Source organism: Moschus berezovskii, chromosome 23 (genome assembly GCF_049115385.1).
Source record: "Moschus berezovskii isolate FMDL1 chromosome 23, NW_MosBer_1.0, whole genome shotgun sequence".
NCBI lineage: Eukaryota > Metazoa > Chordata > Mammalia > Artiodactyla > Moschidae > Moschus > Moschus berezovskii.
The window spans coordinates 21,616,575-21,636,410 of NC_142482.1; the positions used below are offsets into that span (position 1 = coordinate 21,616,575).

At 38.9% G+C, this 19,836-nt stretch overlaps 1 protein-coding gene across 13 annotated transcripts in view; it reads right to left on the minus strand.

The window, feature by feature from the left end:
• FKBP5 (FKBP prolyl isomerase 5) overlaps positions 1–19,836 on the minus strand; it is a 115,173-nt gene that overhangs the window by 20,066 nt on the left and 75,271 nt on the right. For all 13 annotated transcript variants that reach the window (XM_055407237.2, XM_055407238.2, XM_055407226.2 and 10 more), the window contains one exon: positions 18,936–19,050. In XM_055407237.2, the coding sequence (XP_055263212.1) occupies positions 18,936–19,050 (115 nt within the window). The remainder of the gene's footprint in view (positions 1–18,935; positions 19,051–19,836) is intronic.

Here is a 19,836-nt window from a genome sequence, read left to right on the forward strand (position 1 = left end):
GATGTCTGGGTTGAAAAACAATTGAATGGCTATTTCTCCAGTGATATACAAGGGTTAACTGAATACAGAAGCTCTTTTTTAAGAGCTTTAACCTCATTCACAAACATGTTTAAATAAAATGGAAAAGTCAAAGGGCAACATCATCAATAACTAACACAGCTGTAATCCCTTAGTGGAATAATAAATGTAAAATGTGAAGGAATCAAGTCTACTATAACTTGACAAATCAAATTTCTCAGCCACCTCCTCAGAAATGTGAAGAGGTCAATTTCTCAGGGCCTACTTCACCACTGCACTCAAATTTAGCTCATTTGCAGGGTAATTTCATATTAGATAAGGGGCTATGTTAGTATAATATAGGAAAAATGCATATAGATATGTATTCTCCTCTTGATTGGCTAGACTTTTCCTTCTGGGATAAACAATTCTCTGAAACTTTCCAACTATGTTTAGTACTAAGGATATTCATTCCTTTCCATTTAGGTCTTTGACTCCCCAAGAAAAATGGATGGTTTGTATGACAGCACAGCAGCCAAAAAGCAATATAATAATTTATCTTTCATAAAAAATTCTTTATTCCTACTTCTGTAATATAATGGCCTTGCTTCAAATGTAATGAATTCCTAAAATGCTTCTTTTCTAAGACTGGTTGGGCTACTTTACTTTAGATCAATAACGTGCTTTAGAGACTAAACATCATTTGTTCTGTTACACCCGTTCCATGAGACAGTTATCTTCCAAATACAAATTCAATTTCAACTTATACTTTTCAACTTCTGAATCTCAAAGCTCCTTTGAAGCTCTAAAACTCTATAGTTCTATGACCCAGTAATGTAACTCTTGACACGGACCAGAAGCTAGTTTCAAAGCTAATTCCTGTAATTTGATCAGGTAACCTTTAGCCCAGGCCTAGGAAATGAGAGAAACCCTGAAGAGTAAACAGCAGTGGCATAGATACTAGGGGCCAAAATGTCACATGGACATTTATGCTTTCAAGTTCTCTACCCTTTTCTAATCACTAGGATTAAACTATCCCAATTTGTTCCCATCACAGATATAGGATGGAGCCAGACACTTGGGCCAAACTAGAGAAGGCCTGACTCGAGTCAGACCCCCTGAACAGGACAACAGCTAGACTGGTTCTCAGGGTGGAGCTGCAATAGAGGAATTTTGTTCTGTTCGATACTCATAAATACAGATGACTCTCAATTAACTCACCTTTGGAACATTCTAGATAAAATACAACTTAGCTTGCAGCACGGTGAAAGTTCTCTCAGAAACAGTCCCAAATAAATTCAATTTTATTATTTTCAAATACGTACACACCTGAGAGATTCTGCATGAAATTCTAAGTTTAAGATATTTTTACTAGAGGGACTTCCCTGGTGGTCCAGTGGCTAAGACTGTGCACCCAATGCAGGACGCCCGGGTTCCATCCCTGGTCAGGGAACTAAACGTCTGTCTGCATGCTGCAACTAAGCCCTGGCACAGCCAAGTAATTTTTTTTTTTAAGATATTTTTTACTAGAGTAAAAGCTCGTATTTCTAAAGGATTTGAGAGTTCTAAAAAGTTTATGTTCTTAAATATTTTAAAATCTGCCCAAGAAATTCAGACTAATGTGATGACACTTTTCATGAAAAAAAGATTTGCTGAGCAAAGTGAATTTCAGCCCACGTATTGTAGCACATCTCAGGCATTGAGATTTACGATCCTAGTAGCTCACAACTTTTTCTGTGTGAGGTTTATTGTTAGAAGTGTTTTCCTCCCTGAAGGAGAGAACATTTAGTGGGGGAGGAAGCTATCAGTACATTCGTTGTGGTTTTAGGTTGATCAACTTTGAATGTGTTTTCAAAACAGGAAATCCAGAGACTCTGCAAAAGATTCCTGCCTGTGTGTCAGTTTCCTAGGCTGGTTTTCAGCTTGATGCATATACTTGATCTTAAAATTATATAAATGATTTCAGAAATTCTCCTTACATGTGATAACCCTTCATGTTCAGTTTAGAAAGAAAAGACTGGCTACTAATAAAGATGCTGGGAAAGGTAAGTGAAGCAAGCAAGAAAAAAAAAAAGTTCAAGTCAAATTATAATGAAGATATAATTAAGAAAGCAAAAAAAAAAAAAAAAAGTTCACTGCAGCTGGTCTAAGAGAGATAATACTGGAAGAACCAGTGTTTTTAGCCACCCAATAGGGAAACATTTGCAATAATGCTTACAAACACTTACTACCTTATAGAGGAACTAATCTTTTTTTTTCTATTAAATCTCTTTTAAGTTGAACCTGAACAAGCACTATAATCTTAAATTGATAAACTGATATGCATGTGTGCACAGTGTATATAAAACCTTTTAATATTGACTTTATCTGGAATGTCAGTGCAAGAGGACGTGTTACAGCCTTAGCTAGTAGACAGCCCATTGATTCTTTACATCTACAAGTAGCAAACCCTATTGCTAGGTTAACTGGTTTCTAAAATTGGAACACTGGTGTGACATGTTTCATGTGACAGCTAATGAGAACTCACACCCCATCCTGGAGCTACAGAAATGTCTGAGGATCGCCACAGCAGGGTCCCCCATCATGGGGACAGATGCAGACATGTCTGGCTCCCACATATCTGTTTTTTAAAAAATTGTCTCAACAATCGCTACCAAAGGAAAACCATGGCAGTTCTGGCTGTGGAAGACCTGTGGTTGCTTTTGACCTTGTATCACTTAGTGCAAATACTCATTTAATAAATATTTAATAATAACCATCATGACTCACTGGGAGCTCGGCCTCTAGGGCTCAGGAGGTCTGTTGCTAATTCCAACCAGCCTGATTTACGGGAAGTAAATGATCTATGACGTGCCCAAAGAGAATAAAAGTACATACAGGATGCTTCTACTTAGGGCTTTTTTTGGGGAGAGAAAGAAATACACAAGTTAAAAAGGGACAACATTTTCTCTTGACTTCAAGTCTACATAACTTAAAGGGGGGAGATCCTCCAAACCCCACGAAATCAAGCCAAACTGAATTACCCGAGCCTCCCTGTGAAATCCGAGTGTAACCACATCAAGTGAGCCTGGTCTGCTGCAAAACATCACTTAAACTGGAGCTCTGACTTATTGTTCTCTTACTGCCCTAGAGCAATTTTGTTTTGAAGAGCACAGAACACCCTGTTCTGAATGTGGCTGGCACATGAACTCGATGTGCTGACAGCAATTTGTACTCTGATTAAAATAGGGGGGGAAAGGAAAGAGTGCACTGCAGTTAAGGAAAGAAAAAAAACCAGAATGCATTTGGGGTATAATTTGTATTTTAAGAAGCAAAACTGAGAAAGAGGCTCCATAACCTAAAAAAAATTTAAAAAAAACTGCTGTAATCCCTCCAGCCTAAAAACGTTAGCTCTGGTGAGTGTTTTTCCCTTTTCTAATTATAGTAGTTGGTGTCTGATAGCTTTGCACTCATTCCCAAAACAATTACTGGGTCATGGGGATCTGAATGGGAATGTTGTAATGGCATTACTACTAGACAAAACTGGCCATTTAGCCAGAGAAAACCAGGTTGTGACAGGTTACTCCCACTCAGCAAGGGTTTTCTCTGCTGCCTACTGCATGCCAAGGGAGTTTCTCTCTGCCTGCGTCTCCTGCCTAACAGAGCAGAGCACCCAAGAGACAGTAGGATCTTAATGACCCCCTGGAGAGGCAGATCCAGAGATGGGCTTCTCAAGTCAGGAGAGGCATATTAATCATTGAGCAGAAAAGAAACTGCTTCCCTCAGGCACAGTGGTCAATCCCCCCACCCCTCACTGCTTCCTGTCCTCCTCCTCACTGTTTTGTACCACGGTGAGCTAACACCACTGGAAGGCTGCTCAAGGCACTGAGCGACAGAAGCTAGCTGAGAGCAGGCATGGAACCCTGCTGCTTGAACAGAATAGCGGTTATGAATATATGGTTATACGTCTTAGTCTAAACAGGAAGCATACACATACACTCTACACCAACAAAACTCCTCACTACTCTCTCCTCTTCACACTAGTTCAGCACTTGCATCACTGCTGGATTCCTGTCCCATTCAGTCACTTAATTGTGGCTTTAGGCAAGGTCCCCGGTGGCTCAGAGGTTAAACCGTCTGCCTGCAAAGCGGGAGAACCTGGGTTCGATCCCTGGGTCAGGAAGATCCCCTGGAGAAGGAAATGGCAACCCTCTCCAGTATTCTTGCCTGGAGAATCCCATGGACGGAGGAGCCTGGTGGGCTACAGTCCACGGGATCACAAAGACTCAGACACGACTGAGCGACTTCACTTAGGCAAGGTCATTTAAATTATCCCAAAATCAGTTTCCTCATCTATATTTTAGGGAAACAATGTTAGCTAACTCCTAACTGTTGACAGGATTAAATTAGGTACTGAATTAAAGCTTTTAGCCCAATACTTGACATCTATTCATTTATATGCCAGGGCAGCTACTATGTGAAAACACTATTATGTGTGGCTGCTGCTGCTGCTGCTAAGTCACTTCAGTCATGTCTGACTCTGTGTGACCCCATAGACGGAAGCGAACTCAATGAACATTAGCTATGATTATTTTCCTGCAATTAGTGGTAAATTATACCAGATTAAACAAAAATTAGAACTTGGTATGAGAAACCAGTTAATGGCTCCACAGAGAGCTGTCAAAACATGAATAAAATTCAAAGTAGTCAAAGGCAATATCTTATTACACTTTTGTACCTCGCAGTGTGTGTAACTGTGTGTACAACACACAGTTCAGGGCCAGAAAGTAAATATTTACTTAATGATTAATCTGAAAACAGGGCATTAAGGAAAACAGTAGTAATTTTCACTCATTTATAGGAATTTTCTCTTTTGAATATATTAGAACTCCTATTTTTAATAAACATAAGAGCCATTTAAATTCTTCAGTGATATGGAGCTTTTGTTTTTAATACTATTCTAAAATAAATGGTCCATTGGCTGAATTTTTTAAATAACAAAAAGATTATTTTCTAATAAGATTTTAATCTACCTGAAGATTTGAAGATAACTTTTAGAGCTATATGGGTTTCCCTTGTGGCTTAGACAGAAAAGAATTCACCTGCAATGTGGGAGACCTGGGTTCGATCCCTGGGTTGGGAAGATTCCCTGGAGGAAGGCATGGCAACCCACCCTAGTATTCTTGCCTGGAGAATCCCCATGGACAGGGGAACCTGGCGGGCTACAGTCCATGAGACCACAAAGAGTCAGACATGAATGAGTGACTAAGCAGCCTTTAGAGCTATGTAAAACTGAAATATCTGAAAGAATAAACACTATCCATTTTAGACCAGGTGCTGTGCTTAGTCACTCAGTTGTGTCAGACTCTTTGCGACCCCATGGACTGTAGCCTGCCAGGCTCCTCTGTCCATGGCAATTCTCCAGTCAAGAATACTGGAGTGGGTTGCCATGTCCTCCAGGGGATCTTCCCAACCCAGGGATCAAATCCAGGTCTCCTGCATTGCAGGTGGATTCTTTACTATCTGAGCCACCAGGGAAGCCCAAGAATACTGCCGTGGGTAGCCTATCCCTTCTCCAGGGGATCTTCCCAACCCAGGAATTGAACCGGGATCTCCTGCATTGCAGGCGGATTCTTTACCAACTGAGCTACCAGGGGAGCTCTAGACCCACGTACCATACAGCATTATTTTGTGAAAATATCTAATAAAATGGTTTCAAGAACTGCTCTCTCTTACTGGACAAAATTTGCCAGGGCATTAAAGCATGTGAAAAACAAACAAAACCAGAAAAACCCTCACAGCTCTATCAGATTTCTTTTTTTAAAGAATTTTTAATTGGGGGATAATTACAATATTGTGTTGGTTTCTGCCATATATCAACATGAATCAGCCACAGGTATACACATGTCCCCTCCCTCTTGAAACTCCTTCCCAGCTCCCACCTCAGCCCACCCCTCTAGGTTGTCACAGAGCACTGGGTTGAGCTCCCTGTGTCATGCAGCAAATTCCCACTGGCTAGTTTACATATGGTAATATATAGGTTTCCATGCTACTCTCTCAATTCATCCCATCCTCCTCTTAGCCTGCTGCATCCAAAGTCTGTTCTCCATGTCTGCGTCTCCACTGCTGCCCTGCAAGTAGGTTCATCAGTACCATCTTTCTAGAATCCACATACATGTGTTAACATACAACATGTCTTTCTCTTTCAGACTTACCTCACTCTGTACAATAGGCTCCAGGTGGATGAACAATAGGCTCTAGGTTCATCCACCTCATTAGGACTGACTCAAGCGTGTTTTTAAATGGCTGAGTAATATTCCATTATGTATATGTACCACGATTTCTGTATCCATTCACCTGTCGATGGGCATCTAAGTTGCTCCCATGTCCTAGCTATTGTGAAAAGCTCCGCAGTGAACACTGGGGTCCACGTGTCTCTTCCAGTTATGGTTTTCTCAGGGTATATGCCCATGGGATTGCTGAGTCATATGGCAGTAGCTCCATTCTCAGCTTTTTAAGGAACCTCCATACTGTTCTCCATAGTGGCTGTATTAGTTTACATTCCCACCAACATGCAAGAGGGTCCCCTTTTCTCTACATCCTCTCCAGCATTTATTGTTTCTAGATTTTTTTAATAATTGCCATTCTCACTGGTGTGAGGTGATACTTCGTTGTACTTTTGATTTGCATTTCTTTAATAATGATAGCTCTATCAGATTTCAACATGGGCATACATTAAATCTTTCCTCTATTTTCAATTTTTGGACCATTTTGGTTTTTGGTGCTATTTATAAAGAACATATGTATTATTTATAAGGAACACATACCTAGATTTTGTTGTCATCTTTGTGTTAACCTCATGATAATTTCTTTTAATAAGTGACTTTACCTCATTCATATTTTTTAATAGATGACTTTGATTTTATTATTTCCGTCTTATTTTCTTATTTCCTATATAATGTTTTCTTGTTATTTTTCCTTTATTACCTTTACTAGATCAGTCAAATTTTCCTTGTTCCTTTACTTCCCCCACTTCATGCTGGTGGTTTGGAAGTTCTACATACTATTCTTACTGGTACCTAACATTAAATTTTGAACAAATCATTTAACACACACATATTTATCAATGCGAACTAATTTCAACCTCCTCCTGAGAAACCTGTATGCAGGTCAAAAAGCGACAGTTAGAACTGGACATGGAACAACGGACTGGTTCCAAATTGCGAAGGCTGTATATTGTCACCCTGTTTATTTAATTTATATGCAGAGTACATCATGAGAAATGCCAGGATGGATGAAGCACAAACTGGAATCAAGATTGCCGGGAGAAATATCAATAACCTCAGATATGCAGATGACACCACCCTTATGGCAGAAAGCAAAGAGGAACTAAAGAGCCTTTTGATGAAAGTGAAAGAGAAGAGTGGAAAAGATGGCTTAAAACTCAGCATTCAAAAAACTAACACGGCATCTGGTCCCATCACTTCATGGCAAATAGATGGGGAAACAATGACAGACTTTATTTTTCTGGGCTCCAAAATCACTGCAGATGGTGACTGCAGCCATGAAATTAAAAGAGGCTTGCTCCTTGGAAGAAAAGCTATGACCAACCTAGACAACATATTAAAAAGCAGAGACATTACACTGCTGACGAAGGCCCATCTAGTCAAAGCTACAGTTTTTCCAGTAGGCATGTGAGAGTTGGACTATAAAGAAAACTGAGCACAGAAGAATTGATGCTTTTGAACTGTGGTGTCAGAGAAGACTCTTGAAATTCCCTGGACTGCAAGAAGATCAAACCAGTCAATCCTAAAGCAATCAGTCCTGAATATTCATTGGAAGGACTGATGCTGAAGCTGAAACTCCAATACTTTGGCCACCTGATGTGAAGAACTGACTCACTGGAAAAGACCCTGATGCTGGGAAAGATTGAAGGCAGGAGGAGAAGGGGACAAAAGAGGATGAGATGGCTGGGTGGCATCACTGACTCGATGGACATAGTTTGAGCAAGCTCCGGAAGTTGGTGATGGACAGGGGCCTGCTGCAGTCCATGGGGTCTCAAAGAGTTGGACACGACTGAGCAACTGAAATGAACTGAACTAATCAGCAGAATCTGAGTAAGAAAATCATTTTAGCTGACTTCCTTCGTCCCATTTTCCTTCATTTCCCATCTGCGTCTCATTTTGTTAAAATGACCCAGACCATTAAACAATTACTATTTTTAACATTAGTTCTACCATTTGAGGGATCCCAACTTCAACTGTCATGATATGGAAATTACTTTTATGCTCACTGATTTTCTTATGGCTGAGTCTTCACCTCTTGGCTTTATCTTTTGTGATGTTTTCAGTTCAGTCGCTCAGTCGTGTCCGACTCCTTGCGTCCCCATGAATCACGGCACGCCAGGCCTCCCTGTCCATCACCAACTCCCGGAGTTCACTCAAACTCATGTCCATCGAGTCGGTGATGCCATCCAGCCATCTCATTCTCTGTCGTCCCCTACTCCTCCTGCCCCCAATCCCTCCCAGCATCAGGGTCTTTTCCTGTGAGTCAACTGATGTTTTAGCATATCCTAATTTTTTTTTCCAAAAAGGGCACAAGTCTGCATACTCACAACAGTTAATTTTGTTCTTATAGTTAAGTAGGAATTTGGCTGGGGATAGAATTTTAGGTTCAAAATACTCATAGACAATGCTCAAAACACTGTCTTTTCTTATGTAGTTTCACAAGTTCATTCTGATTCTTAGTCCTTTGCACAGTTTCTCCCTGGAAGCATGCAAAATTTTAAGTAATGGAATTAAGAAACTTCAGCAGATATAAACACAATGGAATAATACTCAGCCATAAAAATGAAGTCTTGCCACTTATGACAACATGGATGGGCTTAGAGCGTACTTATGCTAAGTAAAATAAGTCAGAAAAAGACAAATACCCTCTAATTTCATGTACATGTGCAAACTAAAAAAACAAAGCAAATGAACAAGTGTAACAGAACAGAAGCAGAGTCACAGATACAGAAATCAACAGGGTTGCCAGAGGGGAGAGGGGACAGTGAAACAGACGAGGGAGATAAAGAGGTGCAAACTTTGTTAGAAAATAAATGTCAGGGAGACAATGTACAGCACAGGGAATGCAGTCAGTAATACTGTAATAACCCTGCATGACAAATGGTAACTACACTTACCATAGTGATCATTTTGTTAATGTACTCGGTTGGCCAAAAAGTTCATTCAGTATCAGCCCACAGAATGAACTTTTTGGCCAACCCAATCTGAAACCAATATTTTAAGTCTATTACAGTTCAACTGAAAGAAAAAAGAAAGTGGGAAGGAGGAATTCCATCAGGATGTATCCAAGTGTAAAAGCACTTCTTTCTCCTGTGCCACTATCAACTGGCCCTTTCAATCTTAAGATTCTTCTCTCTTCCTGTAGGAAGACACATATTATCTATCTTTGATTAATTTTTCATCTCTTTGGGTTTTTTTCTATGTATTCTTTCTATGTATTCTGAGATATTCTTTACCATCTTCTGTATCACTAATTCAGGATTCTGAGACTGTCCATTTTGCTTTTCAGTCCTTCCTTGGTATTCCAGTTTTGATAATCCCATTCTTAATTTACAGATGCTTTCTTATCTTCATTTTCAGAGAAGCTGATCTTGAGTCATGAATTCAATGTCCTGTTAAATATTTCTGAAGGTAGTAATTAGTATTTTGAAAGTTCTATTTCTTAAGTCTATCTGAGTGTTTCTGTTTCATGGTATCTGCTGAGGATTCTTTATTATTTGGCCATATTATAAAGGAAGGATTCAGAAAGATCAAGTGAGTTCAGTTAGCTGGCACAGGTTTTCTAAGCCCTTGGATTAGGTAAGCCTTTTCCCAAGACGGGTGGGCTGATCATGGGGATCTCTGGGTGAAGAGCCCACAGATATTTATTGAGCATTTACTATGTGCTAAGATGATGTGCACAGGAAGGCTGGGGACACCTTTTTCCACTGGTAACATAGGAGAAAGTTTTACCTCAGGAACAAGACACCTCAGCTTATTTACTGTTGGGCAGAGTTGCTCTCTCACTTTTCTCCCCTTCAAATCTGTTTTGAAAGTTCAAAGGTACTTTACGTTATCATTCTGCAGTCCAAGTCCTAACACATGGAGTCTTCCAAGGCAGATCCCTATTTTATTTTAGAAATCTGGCCTGACTTTAGTCTGGGAGAAAAAGTCACAGCCAAGCCCTAGAGTAGTAATTCTCAATCCCTGGCTGCAAAGTAGAATCACCTGGGGAGGTTTTTTTTTTTTTTAAATCCTTATGCCTGGAGTTCCACCCCTTGAGATCTAATATTCTTATTTAACTGGTCTGGACTGAGACCTGGGCATCAGGCTTTAAAAAGCTTCCCAGGTAATTTTAAATTCAGCCAAAGTTGAGAAATTGCTACATACACAAGAGGCTTGCTGGCCCAGCTGTTCCACATTGTTTTATAACAACCCTGATGATTACCCCATAGCCTGCTTTGGCTCCCTTGCACCAGCTAACCAAGCCTGGAGTTCTGCCCAAGCTTGTGGAAAAGAACAGTATGTACCTCTGCAGACGTCTTTACACCTGTTGTGGGTTGGGTTTCCTGAGTCTAGTTTCCATCAGTCCAATTTTATCTACTTTACATATTCCAGAAATTCATAATTTTTGACGTACTTCTTGACGTTTTCCTGCTTTCCACCACTAACATGGATTTCTTCCTTTCTATTGAAATCATTCTCCACCCATCCCCTTCCCTTCCCCAACTCTCATTTCAGTGGGATTCGTGGAAGGAAAGAAGGTGAGAGGGAAAGGTACTCCCAACAACTCAACTCCCTGTAGATCACTCCGTTGAAATTTTCACATTTGAAAATACTGCCAACTGTCTGCGCTCTTTGCATTCAGATGTGGTTGAAAGTACTGTGAGGTAGGAGAGATTCACACAGAGAGCATTTTGATGCACCTACTCCAAGCACAAAGTTAACAAATCAGAAGAGGTGAGAGATGGGAGGTGGGGGAAGAGGAGCTGGTAGCTCTTCAGAGCTTTATGTCAGTGGATTGGTTTTTCTAAGAAAGCAAAGCTTAAAAGCAACAATGTAGCCACTACTGGCAATGAAACTAAAGTATGATGACTAAAGTATCAGTCATCATGATAATGTCAATTAGAGGACCTTAGAACACAGTGACTTTTCTTTAATGGAAAAAGGACATATTGCATAAAAATTACAAGATGGTCATCTTAATTGACATAAAAACACACACTACAACAGGATCTATTGATTTGCAACCATTAGGATCCTGACAGAGGGGGTAAAATATCACAATTTCTTTGAGAAAGATTAAATTCTGTCAAATTAATGTACAATTTTCTCTTCCACAAAGAAACAAACCATTAAAAGGAAGCAAAAGATCACAATTCAATAAAAGCCTTTTGATTCTATCCATAGCTTTGTTCTTCAAAAAAACCAACCAACAGAAGTCCTGGAGAAATATGATTTAGGTAAGATTACTAAGAAGGTATATAATTATTTTCAAGACCGTTACTAAAGACAAACTGATTATGGGTTCTAGATCAACCCTGGTAGAGGAAAAGGATTTGCTGATGGATTGGCTGGAGAATAAAAGGGCAAGAGAAGTCAAGGGTTTATTTCCTTATATCTATTTAAAAGAAGCAAAACATATGATATAAACATAATATAGAGGATAAAGAAATTAAGTGTCTGCCATGTTCTAGGCACCTTTCTTCACTTAACTGTCACAACAATCTGTGGGGGTAAAAAATTATTATTCTCATTTTACAGATGAGAAAGATGGATGCTCAAGGTGATTAAGTAACTTGTCTAAAGTCATAAAAATATCAAGTAGTGAGTCTGAGATTAAAAATTCGTGTCTATCACTTCTGAAGCCTGTGGACCCCCTCCCCTGACTATTCATTGTACCTTTATACAGAAATGACAGAAACTCAGTCACTCTTGTATATCTATAATGACATATTACAATGGATGATCACTGTCTGTAGTTTTTCTTTCACAACTGGCCTTAGTTCTAGATTTCTGCTTGGTTTTGAATAGTCTATAGTGATGCTACAAAAAAGGCACATCAGTCAAGACAAGACTGAGAAGACTTTAAAAGGAACAAGGTGATCTTGGTTTCTGACAGGGACCACTTCTGAGTCAACCTTCTGTCCTTCTCCCACACAGAGTTTCAAAGAGCTTCACATAGGTTTCACAGAGGGAAAGCAGAACACCTTAACCTTGATAACTGACAATACAACAAATTTTTATAAAACTGATTTGTTCCAGAAAACCCAAAAGGGCTTCTGGGAGAAAAAAGAATAAACCATTTACTCTAAAATTTCCCAGGAAAATACAAACACACAAGAGAGACAAAAAAATTAGTCATTGCCTTTTCTTAATATATTTAGAGACAGAAAAGAATAAAATTATATAAAGGATTATTCCAATATATCAAAAATTCTATTCACAGAATATATCAGAATATTACAGAATAGATAGAATTCTATATGGAATATTATATATCAATATAGCATGTTGATAGAATATTAGATATCAATATGTATATATATGTAATAATATATAATATATAGATATATATCTATATATTGATACCTAATATTCTATCAATATATTATACAATATATAATATATATCAATATAGAATATTGATAGAATACAATAAGATAGAATACTATCCTTCATGCAAAAAGGGATTATAAGAAAAAACTAATATATCTGCTCATTTCTGCAAAAAAATACAAGAATAAACCGAGAATTAATGAGACTGGCTACCTATAAGAGGCAGAAATTTAGGAACAGAGTGGAAATAATGAGGTAATGGGGACAGGTTAGTCCGATGAGAGGGATAACACTTCTGAGTGTGTCTTTTTATATCATCTAGAATCATGATACTATACCCCAAAAACAAATAAAACCAACCAGAGTGTGAGGGGAACTCCAATGGAAGGCAAACATAACAGATGAACTTAACTGTATTACAAGTGAGCAACATAACCACTACAATGGAGAGAATGAGAATGGAAGAACTAACCTAAGTTGGAGAATGGTATTTTCAGTGTATGCTACAGGCTCAGGACAAAAGCAACTACTTTCAAGATACTTCCTACTTAGGAAATCTGCTTTACACAGGGGTTGTGTGTGTGCATTCAGTCACTCAGTCATGTCCGACTCTTTGAGACCCGATGGACTGCAGCCCTCCAGGCTCTTCTGTCCATTGGATTTCCCAGGCAAGAATATCAGAGGGGTTCAGTTCAGTTCAGTCCAGTCGCTCAGTCGTGTCCGACTCTTTGCGACCTCATGAATCACAGCATGCCAGGCCTCCCTGTCCATCACCAACTCCTGGAGTTCACTCAAACTCATGTCTATCGAGTCGGTGAGGCCATCCAATCCAGCCATCTCATTCTCTGTCGTCCCCTTCTCCTCCTGCCCCCAATCCCTCCCAGGATCAGAGTCTTTTCCAGTGAGTCAACTCTTCACATGAGGTGGCCAAAGTATTGGAGTTTCAGCTTTAGTGTCAGTCCTTCCAATGAACACCCAGGACTGATCTCCTTTAGAATGGACTGGTTGGATCTCCTTGCAGTCCAAGGGATTCTCAAGAGTCTTCTCCAACACCACAGTTTAAAAGCATCAATTCTTCGGCGCTCAGCTTTCTTCACAGTCCAACTCTCACATCCATACATGACCACTGGAAAAACCATAGCCTTGACTGGATGGACCTTGGTTGGCAAGTAATGTCTCTGGTTTTTAATATGCTATCTAGGTTTGTGGGTTAGCAATTCTGAAACTGCTTTCTGTGTATACTATGATTAAGCAAATAAATAAATATACTGTGGCTAATGAGAGCCAGGTTTCCCACTGTAGGAGAAAGCAGTTTCAAAGAAGCAGAGAGAAGGCTAAAACAAATCTGTGATGGGGTGAAACTGAAAGTGTCAGTATGTACCCATAGTTTTTAACGTATTATTGACCAGGGATTTCGGCAGAAACTCACACCTGTGGCCAGCAATTTTATATAAATAAATCTTGAAAAGTCTCTGGTCAATAAAGTTCAGGTAACAGAGAACGTATTAATACGTTTCTAGTCAATAATGAGTTAATACATATACACATACTAATACAGAAGTACACACAGATATGCACAGATGCACACTGAAGTACATGAATTTCCTGGACCTGTTAAGAGCTTCTAGAAGCAATAACATTCCATAGCATGAGTATACCTAGCACCCAGTTCTTCATTTCTAAATACCATTCTCCAGGAAAAGGAATCAGAGCTCCTTGGAGAAATGGCTGATTCTACACCTGGCGCAGGAAAATTAACCAAATAAACCCTGAGCATCCAGTGGTGTCAAAAGTAAGCAAGTGCTCAAGAAACAGTGTTGAAAGGACAAAGGAGCCAAGCTGAAGGAATTTTGAATCGCCAAATCTAGGACTATCTGAGCAACAAGAATATTGAACAATAACCTACAGAATAAAACAATATCCATGGGTCAATACTGATAAGTAAACAACTGAATAAACATACAGGGGAGAAGAGGCAGCTCTTCCTTACAGCAGAATTCTAATAAAATGTAGAAGAAACAGTGGAAATAGAAAAGTCACCATTAGGCAAATACCACAGTAATAACTGTTGCATACAAAAATTGTTCATTCAAGGGTGCTAAAATTAGTGTGTGAAGGTGTGATGTAAAAGAGGTTATTCCCATAGTTCCCTAATATTTCCCTCCCAATGAGATACTTCGTAATTATGGACAGAAAAACAGTAACTTCATAGTGGAAAAACATGGCAGACAGACCCCACCTTAACCAAGTGATCCAAGTTAATATCACCAGCAGTGAGACATCAATGTCATGCACCTCCTGATAACTGAGAAGGGCACAACATCACTTATGTGGTATTTTTCCAAATATGCAGAGCCTCAATCTGATCAGGGGAAAACATCAGACAAACCCAAATTGAGGGATATTCTACAATAATTGGCCAGTTATCTTCAAAAGTGTTAAAAGTCATAAAAAACAAAGAAAGATGGTAAACTGTCACAGATTGAAGGAGACAACTAAATTACAATGTTGAATATTGAATTTGATGGTGCACCGGAGAAAGGACATCAACATGGCAACTGGAGACATTAAAGTTAAGATTTGCAGAATGGTTAATAGCACTGAATCCATGTTAATTTCCTGATTTTGATAATGTATTGTGGTTAGGTAAGATGGCAACACTAGGGGAAGCTGTGTGAAACACATAAGGAAATTCTCTGTACTAGTTTTGCAACTTTTCTGTTAAGTTAAAAATTATTTCAGTGAAACATTAAAAAAAATGACTCCTATTGAAAATATTACCAAAAGCAAGATTTGATTTAATTTAGCAGTGGTATCTTTGTGGTAGTGCCTGGAACTGGGAAAAGTTTTTCCTTTTAATTTAGTTGACAAAAACCTCCAGTATTAAAATATAAATTGCTGAGTTAGGGAAGTCACTGTAGCATAGGTGAAAAATCCTTTACTTTGTATGTTTGAAAATTTTCATAATAAAAACTTTAAAAAATGTTATAGACAAGACTTCTAAGTGTTTATTAATACACTGAAGAGAACTTCCTATTATTTCTATAACTTTCATAGACATTTAGAATTTGGTCATAGAATTTTTAGGGCTAGTAGGACCTGAGAAATCAAGACAGCTTCCCTTGTGTCACTGTACACGAAAGAAGCTAAAGCCAGAGAGGCGACATGCAGTTGAGTTGGCCAGTCTGAACCCGCTCTCTCAGCTCCTAGTCTCAGTATTTCTCCAGCGTTACACATCTGAGCTCTTCTTCATCTATTCTAAACTTACCAAGGATGGTAACGATCTAAACACTTTAACTACAATAGAACAGCTATACTATTTATAACTGTTTCCAATTTAAACAAGAGAGAAATTTGAATGAATTTACCAGACCTGTGGAAATGAAAAATGGGTTCAAAGTAGAAGTAGAAGGTAAAATAATGTTGTGGTTCAATATGCAACATTAAAGATGAGAGAACCAACTATTCTAGTTTACATTTTAAAAATGAACTCTCATTCCTGTTGCCATCCTTGTTTAGTGACTTGATTTTTTTAATGTGTGTATTTCTTTTTTAGGGCATACAATCCATTTAGTTTAGTCTTTCAATAGTTTATATAATTTCCCTGTAAGGGACTTCATACATATTTTTTGTTAGATATATTCCTAGATATTCAGTTCATTATGCTTCAAATGAAACCTTTATTTTTCAAACTTTAAACTTTTTATTTGGTACTGGGGTATAGCCAGTTAACAATGTTGTGGTAGTTTCAGGTGAAGAGCAAAGGGACTCGGTCCGTACGTATACACATAACCATTCTCCCCCAAACCCCACTCCCATCTTGGCTGGCACATAACACTGAATGGAGTTCTATGTGCTATACAACAGATCCTTGTTGTTTATCCGTTTTGAATATAGTAGTGTGTACATGACCTTCCCAAAGTCCCTAACTGTCTCTTCCTCCCGGAACTGTATGTTGGTTTTCTGTTTCTGTTTTGTAAGTAAGCTTAGTTCGATCATTTCTTTTTAGATTCCATATATAAGGGATGTCATACTTCACTCAGTATGACACTCTCTAGGTCTGTCCACGTTGCTGCAAATGGCACTGTTTCATTCATTTTAATGACTGAGTAATAGTCCACACTATATATGTACCACATCTTCTGTATCCATTCCTCTGTCGATGCACATTTAGGTTGTTTCCATGTATTGGCTATTGTAAACAGTGCTGCAATCAATATTGGGGTGCGTGTATCCTTTCAGATCATGTTTTCCTCTGGATATATGATATATGCCCAGGAGTGGGACTGGAGGGTCACATGGTAGCTCTACTTTTAGTTTTTTAAGGACCTCCATACTGTTCTCCATAGTGGTTATACCAACTTACATTCCCAGAAACAGCGTAGGAAGTTTCCCTTCTGTCCACTCCCTCTCCAGCATTTGTTGTTTGTGAATTTTTGATGATAGCCATTCTGACCAGTGTAAGGTGATATCTCATTGAAGCTTTGATTTGCACTGCTCTAATAACTAGCAATGTTGAACATCTTTTCATGTGTCTGTTGGCCATCTGTATGTTCTTGTTGGAGAAATGTCTATTTAGGTTTTCTGCCCATTTTTTTGAGAGGGCTGTGTGTTTTAATGCTGTTAAGCATTAAAGTGTTTATAAATTTTGGAGACTAATTCCTTACCGATTAAAAAAAACCCTTTTTTTTTGGCTGCACCACACGGCTTGCAGGATCTTTAGTTCCCTGACCAGGGATTGAACCCCAGGCCGTGGCAGTGAAAGTGCTGAGCCCTAACCACTGGACTGCCAGAGAATTTCCTTGACTTTTTTTTATTTTAATGGATGTATTTCTTTATGCTTTCTCACAACTGTCTTTTTTGAAGTACTTTGGCTCAGTAAATGGCATCTTGCTAACATTTATCCATGCAGAAAGCACTTGCTGAACACCAAATGTGTGTACGGCTCTAAGTGACGCTGGAAACAAAAAGATGAAGAAAGGTTCTTGTGCTCCAGCACGCACTGTGCATTGAAGGAAGGAGCAGGTGCCGGCTGGAGGGCACAGTGACAAGTGGTGCACACGGTGGCGCACGACGTGTGTACGCCTCCCTCTGGAAGGGAGGGAGGGAGCTCCGTTACCCTAGTCCTCATCCTGTTCTTACACCCAATTCAGCAAACAAAAAACAAAAAAAAAGGAATGCTTCAGGTCATTCTATAAACGATAAAGCAGAACTTGAACCCAGGTCTCCTGACACTGAACAGAATAAATTATTCCCCAGCTTTGATCTGTCTAAAATGATGAACCATTTTTTATCCTGACAACAGCCTGTGAGAGGAATTTGAGAGTGCTGAAGGGCATTAGTATCTACTGCTGCATTTAGTAAATGTAACCTTGGGTAATTTATGTAACTTCTCTGAACTCACTTTTCTCGCCTAGGGATAACTGATCATACCTCAGAAGGTTACTGTGAGAAATAAATGAATAAATATATAAGGTAACTAATATGGCTATTGGCATGCCAAGAATTCCACAGACTAAGAATTCCTTATTGGATGGGCTTACCTTTTACTCACTGTTTTAAAGAGTTTGAAGAAGCTGGTACAGTTCTTGGCACATATAGGTTGAGTGAATATTTACTAAATGAAGTCATTATTAAATAAATGTTGAATTTAAAACTGCTCAGTGTTATGTAGCAGCCTGGATGGGAGGGGAGTTTGGGGGAGAGTGGATACATGTATATGTATGGCTGAGTCGCTCTGCCATGCACCTGAAACTATCAACATTGTTAATTGGCTATACTCTAATATAAAATAAAAAGTTTACATAGAAAAAAAAAATAAAAAATAAAAAATCCATAGTAGGAACATACACAGAACAATTTGAGTTCTGCAGTAATTAATAATAATAGGAAGTGGTTATTCCCTTTATCCCTTTTGTAAAGTACATTATTCCTTCAAATATCAGGAATTACTTATTGCTATGGTTTGAATGTTTGTGTTCTCCCCAATTTATAGTTGAAATCCTAATGCTTGATGTGATGGTATTGGGAAATAGGGGTCTCTGGGAGAAGACAGAGCCCTTATGAGTAGCATTAAAAGTGACCCCACAGAGCTCCCTGGCCCTTGCCACCATATGAGGACACAGGGAGAAGCCTGTCTCTGAACCTGGAAGCTCTCACTAAACATAGACTCTGCCATGATCCTGGACTTCCCAGCCTCCAGAACTATGAAAAATAAACTTCTGTTGTTTATAAGCCAAAAAAAAAAAAACCCGTTATAGAGATAAATATTCAATACATTTATTCTTTTAAAGATTTTAAAGAGGAAAGCTCCATTTTGTCCACAAAACTGGAACCTCTCACAGCACTACTTACTCTGTACTGTCGCGCCCTCATTTGGGTTTGAATACCCTTCTCCTTTCCGTTTGATTCTTCGAATAATACCTCCATCTTCAAATAAATCCTCTCCTTTGAAATCAAGGAGCTCAATCTAGAGAGGAAAAAGGGATATGGCTGAGAATAGCCCAAAGTCAATTTAACTTACTTAAACGTTAGGGCAACTATTCTCCTTTCATTTTACAAAACAAAACTCTGTTTTATATTTATCTGTGCTTCTCAGTTATTGGAAAAGTAGGGGAAAAAGAACACTGCACTTTTTCAATACCTGGAAAGAACCTTCACGTAATGATAATGTCTAGGACCACATCCTGTGGGGCTACACTGCAAAGACAGACAGGAAATACTAGGAAAACTGCCTTGTGGGCAAAACGCCAGAGTGACACAAATTCTGGCCCAAAACTACTTTGTTTAACTCTAGAGGCCACCACGTATTCACCCCAGATTCACGGAATTCCCTTCTTAAAATGTAAGACTAAACCCTATGAATCAGGCCTACAACCAACTAAAGGTGTATTTTACTTGGGTACAATGTTTCGGGCATTTTCCCTCTTAATTTTTTAATTAAGTGTGGCCAAATATGTGTGACTCGACACAGGATGAAACATTTTATCACCACCTACTGCTTCTAATGAGGAAGTGAGATCTGGGACAGTTATAAGCCTCTGTCATAAAAATAGCTTTACAACTTGGTTTATGTGTATTTCAACATTTATCTCCCACATTTCCCATCCTGTCCTCTGGTTGGGTCTGAGTATGTCACAACTCACACCACTGACCAGAACCTTTATTTCTAAGCCTGGTTTCTTTTGTTTATTTGGATATGACCGTTTTGTGCCAGAGACACGTTTCTAAGAAAGCACTGGCACACACCCCTTGG